The sequence below is a fragment of the Cyrtonyx montezumae genome, unplaced genomic scaffold (assembly GCF_038088225.1).
Source record: "Cyrtonyx montezumae isolate F1298 unplaced genomic scaffold, pur_monq_1.0 scaffold_20, whole genome shotgun sequence".
Taxonomy (NCBI): domain Eukaryota; kingdom Metazoa; phylum Chordata; class Aves; order Galliformes; family Odontophoridae; genus Cyrtonyx; species Cyrtonyx montezumae.
In genome coordinates, this window is record NW_027071937.1 from 9560545 (window position 1) to 9582796 (window position 22252).

Sequence of the window (22252 nt, forward strand, 5' to 3'; positions counted from 1 at the left end):
TTACTCTAAATTGTGCATCCCAAAGAAAACACAAGGTGGCACACAACTCTGCCTCATTTGGCTTATGTAAGCAGTCCCTTGGCAGCCACTAGCTGGGCTTTGCCTATGTAAGAGGCTTCCAGCTCTTTCCTTGTGCCTGGTCTCTGCCCTCTGATACTTTCCCTGTCCTGTTCAGGTTTTGCGTTTTCAGTGCTGCTAACTCACGTCTAAGCCCTTCTGCAGTTGCAGAATTCTTACTAAGCAATCACATTTTTGAATGTTCTGAATTTGTAATTTGCTCAATTGTTCAATTGTGTGCATCTTACCTCATGTCATAAGGAAAGCTTTTTATGTATTGTGTTTGTTGAGTTACAGCATGCCTTCTCTCTCACTGAGTGGTACTCATGTTGCAGCATTTTTAGGGAATTATGGAAGCACTTTCTGCGTCTCTTTCCCAGGAGCTAGGTGCTCCTCTGCAGATTTCATGAGAAGCAAATCTAATGTGTGTGGCTTTGATGCACTTTCATTGTTTTGGTGCTTTTTTCTGCCTTTTAATATCAAAAGGCAGAATTTAATTTCAGTGAGTCAATTCTCTTTAAGTTACCTCTCCCCCACCTTGATATTAATATAAATTGCTCAATACTTAAGTCACTTTTTATGAGAAATCTCATCTTCTTTGACAGTCATTTTTGAGGAAGTCATGAATTTGTCATCTGTAAACCGCTATGTGATTGCTTGATTTGTAAGCATGTGAAGTCCAACTTTTTCACATGTATTGTTCATTAGAAACAACTTGTCATATCATGAGCTCTGTGTGTTGAAGAGCTCTTAAGCAAAGCATTAGTTAGGCTTTGCAAAAATCAGTTGGTCTTCAGATTATGTGAGATACTATATGATCCTGGCTACAACTTAATTATAGAAGCATAGAATCACTAAGGTTGGAAAAGACCTGCAAGATCATCCAGTCCAGCCATCCACCTATCACCAACAGTTCTCTCATAACCACATTCCTCAACACAATGTATAAACGGTTCCTTGAACACCTCCAGGGTTGGTGACTCTACCAGCTCCCTGGGCAGCCCATTCCAGCACTCTTTTGGAAATGTGGTATTTCCTAACATCCAGCCTGAATCTCCCCTGAAGCAACTTGAGGCCATTCCCTCTGATCCTATCACTGGTTACATGAGAGAAGAGGCTGACCCCAGCTCACTACAACCTCCCTTCAGGTAGCTATGGAGAGCAATTATGTCTCCCCTGAGCTTCCACTTCTCCAGACTGAACAATCCTAGCTCCTTCAGCTGCTCCTCATAGACCTCACAGCTTTGTTGCCCTTCTCTGCACGCACTCCAGGGCCTTGATGTCCTATTTGCAGTATCGGGCCCAAAACTGAACATGATACTCAAGGTGTGGCTTCATCAGTGCTGAATACAGGGTGGACAGTTACATCCCTGCTCCTGCTGGCTGCACTATTTCTGATACAAGCCAGAATGGCATTCGGCCTTTTTGGCCATCTGGGCACACTGCTGGCTCATGTTCAGCCGAGCATCAAGCAATACCTGCAGGTCCATTTCCTCTACACAGTCTTCCAGTCACTCTTCCCCGAGCCTTTAGTGTTGCCTGGGGCTGTTGTGGCCATAGTGCAGGGACCCGGCAGTTGGTCTTGTTGACCCTCATCCCGTTGGCTGCAGCCCAGCTATCCAGCCTATCCAGATCCCTCTGAAGGGCCTCACTACCTCCAGGCACACTGACATTTCCAGCCAACTTGATGTCATGTGCAAACTTACTGAGGGTGCACTCAATGCCCTTATCCAGGTCATCAATAAAGATGCAGCAGCAGAGTCTGTCCCACGTTTGCTATGTATTGGAACTGCTAGATACTTTATCAGTGCTGCCATACAGCTAGCATCTGGATTACCAGGTAATCATGGGTTGCCAGGTGCTGCTGCCCAGGTAGGGAAGGTGATGAATCAGTGTCTGATTCTTTTGTTATTAATCTTGCTAGAGAATTGGAAGACATGGGGTATATACGGTGTGGTGTGAAGGGCCAGTGTCCTGCTGCATTGGTTTTGTGTCAGATGGAAAACCTGAGGAACAGTTGGGGAGAGGTAGTCCCTCTGAGGCCTGGCAGCCAGCTCCAGCCCAGCTTCTGCTGGTAGTGAATTGATTTCATGTTCAGGAGTGTGGGCTCAAGGGGGTATCAGGTTCAGGAGGCCAAAACAAATGTGGAAATGTAGCCCACTGTGCTATAACCTCAGTGAAAACAATGTCACAAGGTCTCTTAATCTTCTTTTCACAATTAATAAAGTAACCTGAAGTATTTCTTGCCACATTAAATATATTTGAAAAATTGATCACAATGTGTTAGAACCAGGAGCCAAAAAGCTTCAGGCTGCTGTCATCTTCGATAGCAAATGAACACGAGCACTGATAATTTTAGGGCTGTGAAGTTAATGAATCCTTTTATTCTTCTTAGGTTTGTTCTGTGCAGAGAGTGATAGCCACCTCAGGCCCTGATAAATTTTTATTCCCACAGAGCATGTTCATTTTTAAAATTGCATAAAAATCTCCTGTGAGCATGTCCAGCACACAGTGAATTATTCAGGAGTTTTGAGGATACCACCTTGTTATTCAGCTTGAAATTGAAGGATTGAAATGCAGACAAGTTGCCCACGTGGTTGTGGACAGAAACCCATCTGGGCTATATGTCGTGTTTGCTGTCTTTAAAACAAAAACAAATGTACCCAGATCACAACATGAATTCATTTTGTGCATCAGCTGTAAGCTAAGCCTAACATGGGTATGAAACTGCTTGTCTCGCAGTAAGATTTTGAGTGAGTCCTTTTACAAAGGCCTGCCAAAAAAAAACAGAAATTGAACTAGGAACACAGTGGCCAGATTGCATAGAAGATGAGAAAAAAGTGGCACGTGGCAGGTTTGGCCTGATGTGTTCCTAAAACAGCCACACTCGTGCTTCAGAAGTGTGTGTGTAAAGCCAGAGAAAGCATTCATGCATTATGTAGTATTTTTCAAGTGTGGGGGATGCTTAGACACCTCCACCCTGGAAATTACTGAGAGCTTGCTGGCAGCATTTTCCATGTGTGCTGTTTTTCCACCCACCTCTTCCAAGGAAGAAGATATGAATATGAAAGCTCAGTGTAGCCTATGCAGCCAACCCATGTTAAATCAGTATCAGAACATTCCTATTTCTCCAGCATCGTGGCACACAACACAGAGCTTGGTCCACGTGCCTAGTTCGAGATGGGGAAGGTCACACGAAGTGCGTGTGCCAGAGCTCTCCTTGGTGCAGTGCTGAAGTAAGAGCCTGTGTCATGCTGTCCCCAGATAACTGCTCGTACCTTTCTACTAAAAATAACTTGATGTGTCTAACTCTTATGCCCTTCATTTAATGTAGATGAACAAGGCATTAGGAGCAGGTGCCGAAGGGAGCCAGTGTGTGTGCTGATCTCCAGACTAGCTGAGCTGGTGGGAAGAATGACACTCTTTACACTTCAGTCATGTAGCATTTTTCCCCTTCGGCTCTTAAAATTTGTGTATTTCTTCAGGAGAAACAGGTGGTAGTTGCAGCCCTCCTTCCTTCTGGAGCTGGCTGCTTGCCCAGAACAAAGCAGGTTCTTTCCAAAGTGAGCAGTAAACCTTCAAATAGCCTAGTAGCATAAAGAGTCCTGTGCTTCACTGGAGCCAGCTTCAAGCACTCTTCAAGATTTAGTCTTTATCCTCAACTGATTCTGTATGTTCTTCATCTGTAATTCATATAGGATCTGGTCCCTTAGTCTTCAGAATACGGTAGTCTTTTCCTGCCTGGGCTAACCAGCTATCTCCTGATCACTGATTCAGGATTTGTTCAGTTCTCTGTTCAGGTAGCACTGGTAAGCTGGGTGCCCACAGAGCTGCTCCCAGCCAAAGCAAGCTGAGCTGCATTGGAATACTGAGTGAAGTGGTGATAGCTCGCAGGCCTTCTAGCCAGGAGCACTGTTGCTATAAACAGGAATAGGGATGCATGCAGATCAGCTGGGTTTATTTTTCCTTCACAGTTAGGAAGCAGGAGTCTTTAACCCTGAGCAAGATTCAGGAGGAGGAATCAGCCCTGTGAAGCATAGCCTCCCTACCTTCATCTTGCCAGTGCAAAGCTCAGAGGTGTGGGCTGGCAGAATTCAGCCCTGGGTGCTTTTGGTATAGACCTGCAGAGCTGCACGACCTGTGCAGAGATAAGTGTCTTGGATGGCTTTTCAGGCCATAGCTGTTGGATGGACTCAGAGCATTCACTTTGTTGAGCAGGGGCTGTGTTACAGGTACCTTTGTCTTATCTTTACTTCACCACGGATGCAGCACATAGCCTTCCCTGTGGGATGCTGAGTTACGTGTGTTGTGACCCCTTTGTCAGGAAAAGATTGATACACAATTGCTCAGTCCCACAGCACAGTGAAAGAGTTGCATTTCGAGCATGCTGGTAGAGCCTTGCAGTGTGGTAGTGCACATGGTGCATCACTCACCTTACCAACCTGATGCCCTCTTCACACAGCTCTGTACTTGTGTGTGCAAGAGTTAAGATCTTTCCTGTTTTCTCTTTGGTGCATAAGAAATCCATGCACTGTTTTCAGTAGAGCATGTTGTCACACAGCTCGGCTCAGCTGTGAGTCCCGTGGCAGGGTGGATGCTGGGATGGCTGCTTCATCCCATGCTGGGAATACAGCTCTGCTGGGAGCATGTATAGCTGTAGTTAGCCTGGGTGGAATAGTCATGCAAGCCTCTAGGTCCTGATGGAAGCATGAGTGAGGCTAGCAGAGCAGCTTCAGGGGACAGTAGTGTCAGCCTGGCTTCTTTCTGCTCCTTACAGGCAGCCCTTGAGCCTGGTCTTTTGTCATGAGCAAGGCAAGCTCAGATGTGGTGAATTTGGAGTAAAATTTTTCCCTAGCCCTCAAGCAGACTACTGTTTCCTTTGCACTGTTGAACGTCTTCGCATTTCTGCCGTTTTTAATCATCCCATTCTTTCTGTATCTTGTCCCTATCCTTTTGTTGCTGCTTCACAGTCCTTAAGACACCTAGTTAAAATACTCAAATATATCTGAATGCTTGTCTTTGAGTACCTCTACCGAGGACTTGCATCTAATATTGCTTTTTGTGCTGTAGTTTGTTTCCCTTTTAGCCCATTCTTCACTTAGGAAGGACTCCTGTTTTTCCAGGTTAACTAGCAGCTTCCCAGGGGTGTTGTTTGCCAGGGCTCCAGACATCTGTGCTCACCGAGCATATCAATTTGTTTTGTAAAAGTGTATTGGGTTGCTGCTAAGTAGGAAATGATATCTCAGGGAGGTTGTAGAGCTGTTTAGTCCCTGCTTTTTTGCTTTCTGCTTTGAAATCATTTTCGTTAAGGTGTTGTCTTAACTTTGTACAGATCGAGGTGGTGCTTGGTATTGAGGAGTGGTCTCCGTTGCAATAAATCCATTGCTTGGAGCACAGCAGCTGCAGTTGAACCCAGAGCTTCTGTGCACATGAGTTCACTGGGCTTAATGAAATGGAGCAAGAAGTGGAATTGCTAGACTTTATTCACAATCTACTTTGGCTATCCTTTTTGTATCTCTCGCATGCGCTACATGTAGCAGATCTTGTTTTGATTTTGCTTCATAGTAAAAGCCTTTTCATTTTAAAAAGTTTGTGAAATGACCTCTAAACAAATGGGCTGCAGCAGGATCGCGCTTGATTTCGATGTTCAGAAGTACAGAGCATTTCACCCTTACAAATGGTGCAGGCTTTAGTCAGGAAGCCGGCCAGCACTGCAGTATGTTTCTGAGTTTCTGCTGCTTGGCTCCCTTGGCTCCCACACACGGTGTGTATGTGCACAGGGAGACACTGCACTTACATCTGCTTGTTGTGAGGGTAATTGCAGTCAGCCCTCTGTGAGCCTGTGGATAGCTCTTTTCTTCTGACATTCAAGGATTCTCCTCACAAATCCATTCTTGGCTGAAATAAGAGGTTTTTATAGTGTTCAAATTTTCTTGAATGCTTTGATCTCTTCTGCAGAATATGGAAATGTGCCAGCCCTGAAGCACTTATTCCCTTAGAAACATACATCCAAGAACTGACATAAAGTTGAGTTTCAAGCCGTGGCGTGCTGTTACAATCAGTCTGTCCAAGGAATTCCCAGCAGTGCTGCAAATGCTGATTTCATCCTGCAGCACAAGGCAGGCTGGGGTTCTCCACACCTCAGTGTAGATGGTGTGAGTTTAGCTCACATGGGTGCACCGTACTGAGCACAGCCCAGGGCGTCACAGGTCCCTACCCTTCTGGCTCAGCAAGGCAGCACAGCACCCTACTCTGAGCATGTTTTCTCTACTGCTTATGTTTGTGTTTTCTCTTCTGTGCAGCTTCCTGGAAATGATGGAAGCCCGAAGTCGAGGGCACGCATCACCACTGACAGCTAATGGGCAAAGCCCTTCCTCTGGCTCCCAGTCACCCATAGTACCTCCGAGCTCCACATCAACGGGCAGCTCAAGCCCTGGCACCCCACAGCCTCCACAGCCACCTTCCACAAGCTCCACCATCTCTCCTGAAACCCCGTCATCTTTCTCACCAGTGCCTGCACCTGATGCCCAGCCACCAAATGCGCCTCCACCAGCTGCCACCTCCCCAGCCCCTCCAGCAGCGGCCCCACCGCCGAAGCGCAGCATCATTTCACGGCTCTTTGGGACATCTCCTGCACCAGACCCCTCTCCGCCCCAGGCAGGTGGGTCTAGGCACATGTTTCTCTGTTTTCCTTTCTTATTTTTTTTTTTTTAATCCTTGTGAGAGGCTAAGCAGACAGGTGGCCAACAAATGTTTGTCCTATGTGTGTGCAGGATTTGTCCAGGAAAACTGCGTGCTCACTCTCTTCTTTGGTCCCACTTGGCGTTTTGGTTTGTTTCTGTGCTGGACTTGGACAGGGATTGTGTCTGTCCAGCTGGCTGGGATCTGTAGTGTGCTTCGTGAGGGAGGCACACAGGGGACACTAAGAAAATAACTGTCATCTGCTTAGCTGGGGCACACATGCCTCTGGAAAAGCAAGAAAAATCATTAGTGAAGCTATTTGAAGTGCTGTCTTCACAAAAGTCTCACAGCTCAAAGAGGCTCGTGTTCGTTAGCAGAGAATAGTGGAGTGCTAGTTTTAAAGGTTATTCAACCATAAATGATCATGTAAGTCCAGGCTCTGCAGCAGATTTCCCTCTGGGGAAATACACTCCTTCAGAGATGTTTTGAGTAAGAGGGCAGCATGTCTTCACTTCTTCCATAACGCTAGTAAACAATGGAGCAGAGCAGCACAGCGTTCAGTCCAAACCTCAGCTGGATGAAGTTGCAGGGCAGAGGCATTGAGGGGTTTGTTACATTCGTTTTTACTGAACTGGTCCTTAATTTGCCTGTCGTATTCACTTTGTTTGTGAAGCCAGCTGGAGCTGCAGAACTGGCACTGCCTAAAAATCATAAGCATGACATGGTTTGAATCATCCTGTGGAAATACCTTCCCATTCAAACTGTCAGTCCTTTGAGCTCATGGTACTATTGAAACACCAACACAAAGAAAGGAGGGGTGCTGGGAAGAGGGTTTGCAGTTTCAGATGTTGAAATCTTTCAGTTTTAGGATTGTACACAATGTTCTACTTCCTGGATCTGTTACCAGGTGTGACGAAATACTCTCATTTTGTTTTATCTGTGATTCTTCCTACCCAGAAACAAACAGTAAAAGAGGAGAAAATATTAGAGGTCCTTCATAACAAAAAAAAAAACTTGATCATATTCATAAATATGAAAAAGATAAACAATTACCATGAGTGTTACAGCCTTGAGCTTTTCAGGTATTGGGTCTTTTTTGATATGTTGTTTAGCTCAAGAACTGTTTAGTTTTGTGGCCTGCAGCCTTGGGATCTCAAGAACACTTACTAGGAGGGCTGTAAAAGGCATCAAGGAAAAGCTAATCAGTCATTTAGGTTTATATAGTGTGCCAAGGGTTTGCATCTCTGCTGGAACTTGCCTTGGGACTAGCTAATTGGAAAGCAGCTGAAAATCACTATCACAAAATAATATTTGGCATTATCAGCTGTGGGAGCTGCTGCATTACATTTTTCTTGATGCCTTGCAGCAGTAATTTTTTTTAGCTGTGTTTCTTCTTACACTAAAGTTACACTGTTATGTTAGCAATAGTGCTGCTCTATGCAGAAGCAACTGAAAGCAGTGCTAGTAGGGCAAAATCTATATTCGTAGTGAAAGCTTGTTCACCCAAAAGAAAATAGCCTAGATGTGAAGTGAAGTCCAGGCAGAAGAAAAAGGCTTAACATCATAAATTCTGCAAAGGTTAATCTCTTCAGGCTTCCAGTACTCATCCTGATACCTTGATGGGCAAAAATGTCTCTACAAATGATCTATATTAAAGTGAGTCTTTACTTGAGCTTTTGGTTACACAAGACACCTGAAAGTACGGTGTGAATGATTCTGCCTTTTTCAGATACAGCTCAAACAGCAGGAGGAAGTGAATGAGTGAACTGAACAGTCTGGAAAAGGTGAAAGAATAATGAAGGGATATCACATTGGAGCGATGCTCACAGTATAACTATAAAAATCTGGTTGTGGTGTAATCAGATAGTGGCAATTTTGACTGCAGAGCAGAATGAGCCACCATGCTCGAGGCTTTTTCAAACTCGTTTAGGAGCCTGAATCCACCTTGATCTTTGTAAGCCACAGTGGCTGCATGTGCTCTTTGAGTGCCATCCCCTGAGGTTCTGGGCTGGCTTTGGTATCCTGTTATATAGCTTTCTTTTCCTTTGCTGTATAAACGAAGTGGCTATTATCTGTGTGCTGAAGATCCCCTGAGCAGAATAGATCTGTAAAAAGCAAATTTCTGTCTGGTTTGTGGTGAACTGTGTTTTACAACTGCTGTTGCTAATGCAGATGCTGCTGCTGCAGCTCCTCCTCACCCTGCAGCCCCTGCAAAGGTACAGAGTGTGGAGGACTTTGTTCCTGATGACAGCCTGGATCACAGCTTTTTAGAAGACTCAGCCCCACAGAAGGATAAGGGGAAACGGCAGACAAAGCACCGTGTCGATAGCGAAAGGTAAGGCAAGGAGGATGGAAGGAAGGTGAGACAGGGGCATACCAAGATGCACAGTCTGAAAAATTGCTTAGGCCTTGCCAACCTATTGCAACTGTTCAGAAAGTGACTGCAGAGCAATTAGTTGTACTGTACTTTTGTTTTCTGCTGACTCCTCTTTAATGATACACACTGCTATTGGGAATCCAAGGAATGGCAGTAGAAGCTCGTTACCGCCTTCTTGGTTTTGCTGTCTTCCTTTCATGCTCAGTGTTAAACATTTAGCACTGGTTTGCTTTGTGCCAGGAAGGCATTTCTCTTCTAATCAAGTAGTGAAACTTTTGAGGTACTTTCCCTCTAGGATGCAGTGCACTTTGCAGTGTTATTATGTTTTGCCTTACAAATACCATGCCACTGCCCTAAGAACAGGCACGTTCCTGCGTGGCCTCATACAGCCATGTAACGAAGGGGACTGCTGAGGGTCATCCATAGTTCAGTTGGAAGGAAGAATGGAGATAATTGTACTCTTTTTGAAATGTCTTTGCATGCTTGCCTGCAGATTCCTTAAAATCTTAGGGAGAGACTTCCTTTCTGCTATCTATTTATAATATCTGTTCCCATCATTCTCAGAATAATGGAGAGCTGAGCTTATATTCCTTTTTTTTTTCCTTCCTGACTTTGATGTTTTGTATCCAAAAAAAAAAAGAGATTATGGTATATCTTGCTGCTCAGACAAGAGGATGTGCAGCAAGGCTGCCTGAAAGCAGGCTATTATTTGAGAGGTGACTTAAGCATACTCACAAGCTCTGCATCCATCTGCTTGCAGTAGTCCACACCAATTGTCTCTTGTCATCACCACTGGATTAAATAGAAGACTAATTAGACATTGATATAGCTTGTCTGCTAACGTCATGTATTCTGCATCTTTTGACAGCTTTGTCATGATTCAATGTTCTTTAGTTCAACCACAACAACTTGAAATCAATGCTCTATGCAAGGCTCGATGCCTGTCTAATGCGGGTCAGCCTGAATCATCATCCCTTGTGGCAGCAGAGTATGTGGATGGTTTTTCTTTCAAAAAAAAAAGAGGAAGAGGGGAAGAAATGAAGAAAGAAGTAGTAGTTGCTAGAAGTGTGGTGGCCTACAAAGTATCTTGCTATGGCTGTGGCCAACCTGGGTTATTCTTCTGTGTGTTTAACAAAGAGATGTCAGGAGACCCAGCCTTCCTGGGGTTTGCTGGGACTTGGAGTGCCCTTAGTGCTGCTGTTCTTGCTGTGGGAAGGACACTGGATCTTCAGCACATGCTTCTCTTCTACCAGATGCTGTTAGAAGCAAATAGGTGTTAAACTGTGTAAAAAGCCAAACATTTCAAACCATGATGCCCTGCTTCTTGTCTGCAGAATTGCGACATTCTTGGCTGCTGTGATGCCCTTCTGTGCTCTGTCCCCAATTTTGGTGGCCTTCCAGTGTGCACAACTGATGGGGGGCAAAAAAAGGAACACCTTTGGGCTTTTCCAGGGTACAGAAAGGGCACTTGTTCACAGCTTTTTGTTCTGATGTCAGCGATAATCATGTACAGCTGGAACAACACTGTTTCACTGAGAGAAGACCTTGCAGCAGCACATCCTTGAGAACTCAGGTACTTGTTGCTTCTCTGCAGCTTGTCATTCATTGTCTTGTTCTGGTTTCTTGTGTAGTTCACACCATTTTCTCAGTTGTCTGGCCATTTTACCTTCCATTTCTTGACAAAAAGGGCCTGCTGCTATGAACCAGGTGTACTGAAATTTAGAGGTGTAGTGTGCTGTTCTGTCTGTCACCTGCAATAACATCCTTAAGAATACCAGCTACAATCCTGTGGTGCCCAGGAGCAACATTAAAGTTCTGTAAGCACCATCCCTACTAATCAGCCTCTACTCCAGCATATAGATTATTGTCATTGCAACAAAATCTATTGCTGCAGAAATTTATCTTTGACCTGAAGAATATGACTGTCCCACTCAAACATAATGGAGATTGTATTTATTTTAAAAAACATAAAAATGGGAATCTGCTTTCCCCTTGTATCAGTGCACAATGCGCTTCATATATAAAGAGGTATTTACTTCCTGGAAGCAGGATGCTATGTAACCAGACTGCATCTTGAGCTCAGTGCTGTGTGTTTGCTTCCATTTGTAAGAATGTCCATTTGTTTGTTTTTCTTTTCTAAACTTCAGAAAGAGGCTGTAGAGCCTGTTAGCATGCATTTTAGTAACACTGGAAATTCTTCTTGGCTCTCTCTTTTTCCTGTGATGTTGTGTGAACATATCCCTTTCAATTTTCTATAACATCTCTCTGAACAGCAGAGCAAGAGTTGACATGAGGAGTACTGTTAGAAAAAAAAAAGGGTTTGTTTCTGAATCATGCCAGGCACAAGGAAACAGCTCTGAGGTATGCCAACCACAAGGAAAGAGCTTGTGCCTGTGGGACAAGGCACTTCTTGCCCAAAGGTCAGACAGCTGCTGAGACTTTCAGCACTTACTGACACGTCTTGGTGTTCCTGCAGCTATATCCCAGCACAGATGTATAGAGATGAGTGAAGTTCTGCCCTTTGTTTCACGGTTTATTATAGTTCTCCAGCCTGCAGTAGAGAACTCCCAAAATCAGTTTCCTTACCAGCTGAATAGGAAGACAGTTCATATATTCCAGTTTGCTGTTTCAGACCTTACTGTGCTGCTCTTTAGCTTGCTGCCTGGCAGCAGTGTGCTTGTGTCTGTGCCAGACTCCCCTCATCCCTGCTGCCTGCCTCCATGGATGGGCTGCCAGTTTCTGTTTGGAAGTGGCTTATGCTGAAGTTAACAGGATTCCTGTTGAGTTTTCTCCATGTCACTAGATATCTATCATTGATGAGATTTCCACATCCTTCTATCTGAAGGGCTTCTAACTGGTTCTTTGTTTTATCACCTGTGTTAATTATATAGTGGTAGCAGCTATGCTAGGTGATGCAAAGGATCCTGAGGGCATTGTTTGGTGCACACTACAAGACTCCCATCTCCTAGAACGTAGTCATGCAGGCTGATTTTGTGGATGTGATTTCCTCAGCTTAGTTGCTTTGTTAGAGTTTGGGTTTTTCCTCTTTCCCTAGCCCCAAAAACTGATGTGGCAAGAGAATTCTGCTGGCTCCTGGTGGGGCTGGCTCCCCTTGCTGTTCATCAGGGCTGGTGGGATAATGTCAGGCCAGGTCTGAGAGTGTATGCTCAGACTGCAGCAAGATTTGTTCCATCATCAGAAGCTGTTCCTTGCACACGACGGAGGGCTTACTCTGAGGAAACCCTGATGTGCTCTTTGGTCAGTAACTCATGAGCACAGTCGTTTCTGGTGGGTACCTGTGCCTGCAGACATGTTGGCTCAACACTAACGCAGGCTTGGCAGCATGTCAAGTGTTGGCAGGAGTGTTGCAATGTGCTTGTTGTTGCATGCTCTGAATTCCTTCCATCTGGAATCTCAGGATCACAAGCTGATACTAATTTTGCATCGTCAGACCTTGTTTATACTGCAGCAGTGATTTTCCTGATGGATATTGACTGCTTTGCTTTGCTTTTAAACTGTCATTCAGCAATTTGAATGAAAGTTAGAGAGGGAAGCAGTGCATTCACTGCAAAGAGAGCTGACCCACTTTGTGTGCGTGTGTCTGTTACACACGTGGATGTTCTCTTCAGACTGGGAATGCCTTAGAGGCTGTAAGTCTAATGTGGTGTGTGATGGAAGGACAGTGGCAATAGCAGCACTCTGGAGAGTTCCCATGCTTAGCAGAGCAGTAAAATGGTGAAGAAATGCAACGTCAGGATAATGTGCTGCCATTTTTTTAGAATGCAACTCCATTTTCTTTTCAGCACAATTCAAGAGGAAACACTTCACATACCTCACTTGTAATTCCTCCAGCCAATGTGGCACTTGGAGGCTGCTTTGGGCCCCAGCTTTCTTCTTCTTTGTGTGGGTCTGGCACTTCTGGCTCAGTATGAGAGCAGCAGTGTTCATGATGAAGGGGCTCTTGAGCAGCCTGCCCCTGCTGAGCTGGGAGCTGAGCTCTGAGTCCTGAGAGCAGAGGAATCTTTTGGGGATTCCACATGAGAGGCATCAGGGAACAGATGTTCCTCCTGCTACAACCCAGACAAGCATTAATTGCAGTTGCTGTTAATGTGCTGGGCCAGACCTGATAAGCGTAGTGTCCCTTATGACACAAATGCTCCACTGTCTGTTGGCAAATATGTTTTATTTTGTGACTTGAATTTCTAAAACAGAAACTAGCCATAAGAAGAGACACAGTGAGTTGTACAGTCATCTGCACCAGGTTAGTGCCTCAGCATTTCCACTGCCTTGCCCTGTGCAGGCTGTCTGTTGGAGCACTACTTCCTTCCAGAATAAGGATTGTAGATTTTGGGGGTTCCTTTTGTGCCTCTCAGATCTAATCTGTTCCACACTGTTCTCCCTTTTTTTTTTTTTTTTGTCTCTGCATAAGAATGAGTGCTGTGTTTTACAGTCTGTATTAAGTCATTAAAGGATAAAGGGTGTTGTACATGGCAGGTTACCAGGAATCAACTGAGTGTCTGTTGCAGGGAAAGGAAATAGAATCAGGGAAGGTAACTCAAAGGTTCATGAAACCATGAAAAATATTTATATCCCTGACATGAGCAAATCCATCAGAAAGTATTAAAATGTTTGAGTCCTGCAGAAATGCAGACAAGAATCTTATAGCTGGTAATTTCAGCCATGAAGCTCTCTATCAAGACGACATTGAAGGTATAACTGTATTACATTCAAGGAGCCTGGCAGACTCTTAGCTCAAAAAGTATGTCCTTAGGTTAATTCAATTTGTGGAATGTTAAAGCATAGTTAAGGTGCCTGAGTAGCTGCCCGCTTCAGGGAGCACCAGAGAAATAGAAATAACTCTAAGAAGCTAATAGCTGCAAATGAATCCCCACAGAAGTGGGGAGCTTAATTAAAGGATGAGGAGATCAAGGCAGGCAGTTCCGACTCTGTAATTGTCTCATCCTTGCATGCTGGACCAGAGATGTTCTGGTAGAGGCCCTGCAACAGGCTGCTCTGCAGCAGGGAGACCAACTGTGTGGCTGCCCTGTGTAGAGGGAAGATGAGCCTGAAGTTGGCCCTAACTGCCTGGCAAGTGGCACTCTGCTTTCAAGGGGAGGCATGGCTGTCCTAGCGTGTCCTGAATGTGTTGACTAATTGTTGTTTACTTTGCAGTGATGGAGAGACACCTGGGGGGAACCCCATGGTGGCGAGTTTCCAAGATGACCTTGACCTGGATGACAAAATTCCCAGCAGAGCTGTGCTGGCAACAGAGCGGGTGCCCAGCAAGAACATTACTCTGTCCAGTGAGGAGGAGGAGGAAGAAGAGGCTAAGGACTCTAGGGTCACACTGGTACCTGATGAAAACATTGACACAGAACATGAAAAAAAAAGGTATGAGGCACAGCCTGGAGTTTGGGATTGTGCCAGGAAGCTGAGTCTCTTCTCAGTCCTCCACTTCTGTATGGCTCAGGGAAGTCCTGGTGTCTTTCTGAGCCCTTCAGATGTAAGTTGGAGCTGCATTTGCTTGAGCTGGAACAGCTTTATGCAGTGTATTCTGAGGGTGTAGTGGTACTACTAGCAGTCTTTATGATACAGCTGCACCACTCCTAAGTAGCGTACTTTTGAGTCCTGTGTTGTTGTGGTTACTGGTACATTTATGTTTGTACAAGAGACTCTTAACAGCTGCTGAACGTCTGTTCATAGCAGTGTGAGGAGGACAGAGGAGTCAGGTCTTGCAGTGGAAGTCATTCTCTACACCCTGTGCTGGAGAACAATGAATCGAATCACGATCTCTACATACCATATCCTGTGGGTAGTGTGGTTGGGTTTGGCCAGCTGTTGCAGGCACCTATATACCAGCATCACTGGGGATGCAAGAACTTACAGCCTTTGACTTACTGCTAGAAATACTTCCAGCATTTAAGTGGCTTCTGTTGGAACACATACATTCTTCCCCAGGATGAGCTATGTCTCTTACATTTCCTGTTGAGATGCACATTGAATACCTTGAGGCAAGTTCAGCTATTAATTGGTCACTGTGCTCTGTTTCACAGCATTGCAGAGGGATGTATACAGGCTCTGACAACCTTTTTTTTTTCCTTCTTTCCAGGTCTTCCAGAAATTCTGTGAAACCACAAAGTGAAGCAGTTCTGACCAAAGCAACTGGCCTGAAGCCTCCTGACAGTTTACCTGCGCATTCTGGGTCTGAAAGAAACAGCAGCAGCAAGTTCAGTGCTAGTCTGCCAGCTGCTGCTGCCACGACAGCAGTTCAGGCCCCAAAGACCACTTCCCAAAGCAAAGGACATGCTCTCAGACAGAAAGTGGTCAAAGATGAAAAGCCTGAGGAGTCTGACAGTGATCAAGAGGGACCAATAGCTACTCAAATGCTCTCATTTGTTATGGATGACCCAGACTTTGAAAGTGAGGAATCTGACAGCCAGAAGAAGAAAATGGTAAATAGCATGCATGAATCGCTGTGCACTGCTGCAGAGCTGAGCTTGAATTGTTGAGGCATCTCAGTGAGCAAGGCTTTCGTCTGCTCTCCTGGTGTCTCAGCAGCAATCACAGTAAGTCAGGTGCTAAGCAACCTGAAGAGGTTGATTTAAGCACAAGCCCACTAACGCTGTGATTGTTGAAGCCATGAGGCAGCAAGGTTTGTGCTTACAGACTTTAATGTGCTATTTATTCTTATTAAATTCAGAGTGTTCGATTCAGCAGTGTGGAAGGTATGAAATACACCTTGGATTGTTTCATCTGAAGTTTAATATGTGCATATGTCCACGTGCATATGAGAGAGAGAGCAAGTGAGCTCCTTGCAGTCAGTCCAGCAATCAAAAGACCATAACAAATTTGCATGGCAGTTTCTTACTGAAGCAGAAAAATCTACCTGAGAAGGACTCTCTTGCAGCCAGGTTAACTGTAATATATCTGTGATGTTCAGGATGTGGACAGCTGCCCTGTGCAGGCTGCAGGAGTTTACGCAAACACAGGATGCACCAGGAGTCCCTTCTGGACCTGTCATGTATTAAAGATGTAGAAAACACAAGCATCTTTTCTGGACTCATAGGAAGTTGCTGCTGTGCATCTAGGTATCCCTCATTTCAGTGATCTACACTCACAGCCAGCAGAATAATCTTGTAGAAACTGCAAATCATTATTTGTGATGAACAGTTGCTTTTCAGATGTACTCCTAGTGTCTAGGTCAGCTATTGTTCAAGAGTGTTTTATATGTTTGCCTCATCCCCAAAACCTGCAGGAAGACGGTTGTCCCAGTTTCTCTGACTTTGGCTGTGTCATGCTGTTGTTTATTAAGTAGTTTTCCATTCATTTAGCATTTCAGTACCTGCTTTTCCTGAATATAAACGCAGTGTTGTTTGGAGTGAGTTTACTTCTTGTAACTCTGATGGTAAATGATGATGAGAAATGGGATTTTTGAAGGAACCAGCTGATGCAACAGTGTCAGGGAAATGCCCCATCACTTATGAGTGCTTTTCAAATACGAGGTTTACTGGTCAGGTAAAGCAGTAAAACACCACTGTTTACATGGAGGAGAGGGACATGCCTAAATCAGCAGAGTGAGGTCTGTGTGGTCAGTGTGGAGGGTATAAAGTAAAAGAGGTTAACAAATTCTGAAGAGGATCAGTTGGCACATAGAGAAGATTATTAAACTTCATTTCCATTCCCATTGTGCAGAGAGACAGGGGATTTTTGGGTGATAGCCAGTCTCTGCAGCATCCTGTTTTTAGCCCACATTAAAGGGGAAAATTTGCACTGGGAACACATTCCCTTTTGAGTTGTTGAAGGGGATTTGTTCTGCAAATGCAGACGGCTTCCTTGTCCCTGCTGCATATGGCCTTTGCTGTGCTAGACCTCACAGAGCTGCGCAGGAGAGGTTTTGTCTGTCAGACCTGGAAGTGTTTTCAGCTTATTAGATTTGATTTTCCCCAAAACAGAGGTGCCTCTCCATGGCAATTAAAGGCTGTTGCTGTGAGATAGAACAGTTGAAAGTCTCATTTAATCGCTTTACATCAGGTATTTGATTTTGGTGCCATGGATGTTGAGTCATCTGAGTGCAATTTCCAGGGCCAGTGCTATTTAACTGTTTTACCACAGTAAGAAATACAGAGAGCTTATAGGATCATGGTCATTGATTTCCAGGTAACAGCAGCTCAGTTCAGCTACCATTTCCTTCCTTCTTCCCCACCTGCTGCCAGCTAACGTCTCCGTACATTGCTCGGTTATAGATTTTGGTTGGACACTGCCTTTCTTGTCTCTAGGATGAATTCCCTGTCCGGGAAGATCTCTCTGATATATCTGATGATGATACCTCGATGGCAAAGCCACCGCAGCCTGTGAAATCAACGGTCCACTCCTTTAAACTGAAAAATGACTCAGACCTCTTTGGTTTGGGTTTGGAAGAAACCGGTCCCAAGGAGAGCAGTGAAGAAGGTAAAGGTCACACTGCTTCCACTCTCGCTGATCTCGTTTGTCAGGCACCAGTTTTTTTCCCAGAATGGTTCCAGGGTGCAAGCAAACCAATTTGCACTAAATGAAACACCCTGTAATTTCACGCAGTGCCCTGTGTGAGTCTTTAATGTGCTTTAACACAGCATAAAGAACTTTCTTTAAGTTTTAACCCTTGGGGGTTGAGGGAACTTGTCTCATCTGTGGCATCAGACATATATTATTTCTGTTCCAGCTGGAAGCAGGCTCACACCCTCCACCAGCTGCTTCTGTCAGGCTTCCTGCTCAGGTTTGCATGCCTGGGAGCTCTGAGGCTCAGCATTGCAGTGTCCACTCCCTCAGCAGTTTAGCTCAGTGTGAGCAAAATGCTTGGACATACCCTGGCAGTTTGTTCTACTTTTGGGAAGCATGGGGGTGAGGTTCTTGTTCTAACCTGAGCATTCCTTTCCCCACCACCACCTCCCACTGAGGGAACAAATCTTAGTTGCACAAGTAATTTCTGCTGCCTTGGCATTTCTACAAAGCATTTCCTTATAGATCTGCCTCTGATGTCACCAGAAAGATGGAAAGTTAGAAGCTTTCTAAAGGGAGAAAAAGCTGTAAGCAGTACAAGTGAGATTTATGTTTGAATAGTTACTCCACCAGTGTAAGGAAGGTCGTGATGGCTTCTTTGCCTTGGCACGACTTGAAATACATACAAGTCTATCTGCAGAGGCCCAGGTCAGTAACTAAAATTTCATCTAGCACTCTTAATAGTCCAACATGTGTTCTTCTTGTCTCCTCTTTCTGGGATTAACATAAAAACATATCTCAGTAGTCAGTTGGTTGGGGTTTTTAAACAGCAGTTTGAGTGTGTGGGTATCAAATAGAGCAGTGTGAAATGCAGTGCAGTTACAAAGCATCCCATGGAACAGCCAGACAGATACTTTCCCAACCCAGGAGTCTTTGTGCAAGCTCAGGAGAAGTTCCGCATTCACAGCAGCAGCAGAGCTTTCATCCACAGTCATAGGGACAAATGCTTTGACAGCAGTGGTCTGTGGGGCTCATTCAGTGCTGTAGAGCAGGGCTGCAGCACTGGTGCTTTGGCTCATGGTGACAGCTTTCCATATGCAGCTTTAACAGCAGTGCTAGCTTGCCAGGGTGCTCCCATCTTCTGACACAGTGTCTTGAATGGTCCTTCCATTACTAGTTGGATCAAAAGAAACACAAACCATGCCTGGTGGGTTTCCATCTGCCTTCAAGTGTTGAGCAGTCAGAGGCAAATCGTTCCAGTAGTGCTTGTTTAGTTCTGGAATTAATAGCCTGGTGCCCTGTTCAGTCTTCGGACCAGTTTGTAGAGCTGATCTCTGTCTTTGTTTCTTTGATGGCTATTGTACAATGAACACCCAGGTCAGTTTTTCTAACAAATAACAGACAATGTAATACTTATAATTAAACTATATATATATAAGAACCTGTTGCTCAGGGGGCAGTGAGACCCCAGCACTGCTGCCCAGGGCTGTGGGTGTCCAGCCCTGGAGGTACCCAAGGCCTTGGATGGACCCTGGGCAGCCTGAGCTGGGGTGGGCAGCCAGCCCATAGTAGGGGTGGGGCTGGGGGCTGTGAGGTCCCTTCCAATCCAACCGTTCTGTGATTCTAAGGATGCCTTTGCATGTGGCTTCAGGACAGAGCGTTTTGTTCTGAGGAATAGAGGCAGGGCAGAATTGCATGGTTTGCTGTTTAAATTGTGTTTTTTCTGCTTGTTTGTTTGAACAGATAAACATGCTTCTAAGGAGAAAAAGAAGAAGAAAAAGAAAAGCAAAGAGGTACTATATAATTCGTCAGAGGTGATCTGTTGTATTATCCGGCAGCCAGGGAGTGGGGTGGCTGCCCACAGTGTGTTCTGTGCTCCTGGTGGACAGCCTTCCATTCTGACTTCCTGCAGCCAGAGCTGTGCTCCGCAGGGTCTGATGACCATTAACCACTTTTCAGCCTAAAAGCAAACTTTCAGAACAACCGAATTTTGAAAATGTCTGAGTTTGTGACATGCATTATTAAAAAGATCAGTGTATGTCTTCTGGGTGGGTTCTGATGATAGTAGTGTGGCTCTTTCCAGGCAGAGGGAGGTCCCAGCTAATCTCAGAGACAGCAAAGGAAGTCTGTAGGGAGGCATCATCTTTGACATTTCTTCTTGTTCCGGTACAGTGGTATTATTGAGCACAAACTGCCTGACAGATCACCACTACGTGGAAACCAGATGGTGTTTCCTCTCCTCTGTCCAAACTCACAGGAGGGTCTTCTGGTAGATGCCTCAGTGGTAGATGCCTGTCCCTCAGTAAGGTTCCCATCAGAGCCAGGTTTCAGAGCGATATATGCTGGGTTACTGGCATGCTCAAAGCATTTATTAATGAACATTTTCTCATTCTGCAGGAAGAGGAGAAGTCCGTGAAAAAGAAGAGCAAACACAAGAAGAGCAAAGAGAAAGAGGAGAGCAAAGAGGAGAAAGACAAAAAGAAGAAGAAGAAGAGGAGCAAGGAAAAAAACAATGAGATAGATGAACTGGAGGCTTTTCTTGGAGGAGGAGCCAGCACGAGCAAGCCACGAGGAGGTGGGGACTATGAGGAGCTGTAGGCTGCCCACATTTACACACAGCGGACTCTTCTATTGTGGCTGTCTTCATCTTTTCGTACAAGTCACACCAGGATGGGTGCAGATGTATAAAGCTTTTTGCCATACATTCACTCAAAACAGAGCTGGCAGAACAAAAGCTTTACATCTGCGTTGCTGTTCTGGTGGGTTCGTTACACAGAGAAAATCCAGCTGAGATATATGTGAGTAAGGGGGAGGTTCAGAGCATGGTTCTCAGGCCCATTTCCAGGCTGTGATTTCTCCTTCCACAGATGCCCCTTTGGGTTGCTGTCAGGGTGTAGGAGGTGAAGAGGACCTCTTCAAGCTCCACCCCCACTATATACCACTCCTGCACACCTGAAGCTCCTGTCTTATTAAGAGGAGTACAACAAACCATGCTGCATGAATGCATCGTGCTCGCCTGTCTCACGTCTTTAACTTTTTATCCTTCCTATTTTTTAATGAGAAAGGTCGTATTGGCCATTGCTCCAATCAGCAGTTGATGCTTTAAATCAAGCAGATCATGTTATGGTACAGCAGCTGCAGGATCAGAGTGAGAGAGAGCGTGTGTGATTTTGGAGTCCTTAGAAAGGGACCTTTCTGCACAGCAGCTTAATTAGCACTCACTGGTGCTGCTGTTGGAATTCATGAAACCCCATTGATTTCCGTGGCCCCAGTGTCTCAGACACTACATGTAAGCTGCTATGCAGTTTGGGAAAACAGTGCAAAGTGCAAAGCAAACCTGAATAAGAGAGAGGAAAAATCATTGCTTTTCTGCATTTCCCACCCTTGAATTTGCATACAGTAGAATCCCCTCCGTTCAGTACCTCTCAGGGACATGACTCTCATGGAAATGAAGACACCCAGAGCTTCAGAACTGTCTACAGAGCAGCATTAGCATGGCAAGGCATTTGCTTCTCAGACATTTTACAGTCACACTCTAAAGCTCCCGCTGCCTCTGCACGGAGGGACAGCGGCTGTAGCTCTGGCAGCCTTTCCTGACCCAACTGGTCAGTATTGCAGAGCCCCCGCTGTGCTGCCCTTCCTGCCCCAGGTGTGGAGCCAGTTCCTACCCCATGAGTTCAGGAAGCTGTTGGATTTTTTGCTTTGAACATAGACCCATGGATTGGTGCCTCCTCGGTAGCATCAGCTGCAGCAGGGCACTGCAGAGCAGCCCTTCAACTTGCCTGCATCTCAGCAAGCTGCCACTGCGTTTTGAAGGAGCTTGTCAGTTGTCCACGTCCCCTTCTCTTTTGGTTCTGGTGTCCCCTCTGCAGCTCCCTGTACCTCCTGTGTGTTACGTTACCCTGTTGCACCCAGGTTGATTTGAGGTTTGGTTTTGTTCGCCGTCTCCCATTTTTGTTGTAAACTGTCAACCATGGTATCCAAGTGGGGTTTCTTACTGCATCCCCGTAAGACAAGGCGTTCTTTTCATTCGTTGTCCACTTCAGAGCTGTTCAGAGCAGCAGGCAGTTAGCTGCTCTATTTTCCTTCCCCCCAGTCCCCAGAATGCACTTGTGACTGTTTCCTTACAAAAAGAACTGGGTATTGCTGCATGAGCAGTGTGTATTTAGGTCTGTTTTCCTTTAGCACTTGCTGATTCTCTGAGCATTACTGCATTTCTTGTGACACTGTAAGGAAATTGCGTGGGACAGCTCAAACTTTGCACGGGTGGGGAGGAATAAGCTGGTGGGAATGCAGTCACTCTGTGGCCTCACCTGGGAGAAGGAGGCAGGCGTCGGAGCTTCGGCGGCTGCGTTCCTCAGAGCGCTTCTGTTCTGTAAAGATTTCGGGTCATGTTCCATTTTGCATCAAAGAACCTGGTACAATCCATTCTGACTATAAAGCTCTGTTGTACGACTGCCTCTGTACCTCTTCTCCACTGCAGATGTGTGTGCCCGGGCTCGTGAGCTGTGTCCCTCTGGGACTGTTTCACGGGAGGACAGTTCTGATGCATGCTCACATTTGGAGGAAACGGCACTAAATTAAAAGTCACTGAGGAAAAGTTGAACTTAAAAACCATGAGCTTTTCCCCCAAAACAGAGGTCTGTCCTGAGGGAGCTGCTG

The 22252-nt window shown here is 45.4% G+C and overlaps 2 protein-coding genes across 4 annotated transcripts in view; one reads left to right on the forward strand and one right to left on the reverse strand.

The window, feature by feature from the left end:
* The window catches only part of RABL6 (RAB, member RAS oncogene family like 6), a 52666-nt gene extending 30620 nt beyond the window's left edge, over positions 1-22046 (forward strand). For 2 of the 3 annotated variants that reach the window (XM_065737735.1, XM_065737737.1), the window contains 7 exons: positions 6360-6718; positions 8911-9073; positions 14288-14506; positions 15225-15567; positions 17392-17563; positions 19334-19383; positions 19988-22046. In XM_065737735.1, coding sequence (XP_065593807.1) covers positions 6360-6718; positions 8911-9073; positions 14288-14506; positions 15225-15567; positions 17392-17563; positions 19334-19383; positions 19988-20188 — 1507 coding nt within the window. In that variant the 3' untranslated portion in view covers positions 20189-22046. The remainder of the gene's footprint in view (positions 1-6359; positions 6719-8910; positions 9074-14287; positions 14507-15224; positions 15568-17391; positions 17564-19333; positions 19384-19987) is intronic. The other variant, XM_065737736.1, reaches the window with a different exon arrangement.
* PAXX (PAXX non-homologous end joining factor) overlaps positions 1-22252 on the reverse strand; it is a 291630-nt gene that overhangs the window by 104569 nt on the left and 164809 nt on the right. The gene's annotated exons all lie outside the window — the stretch shown is intronic.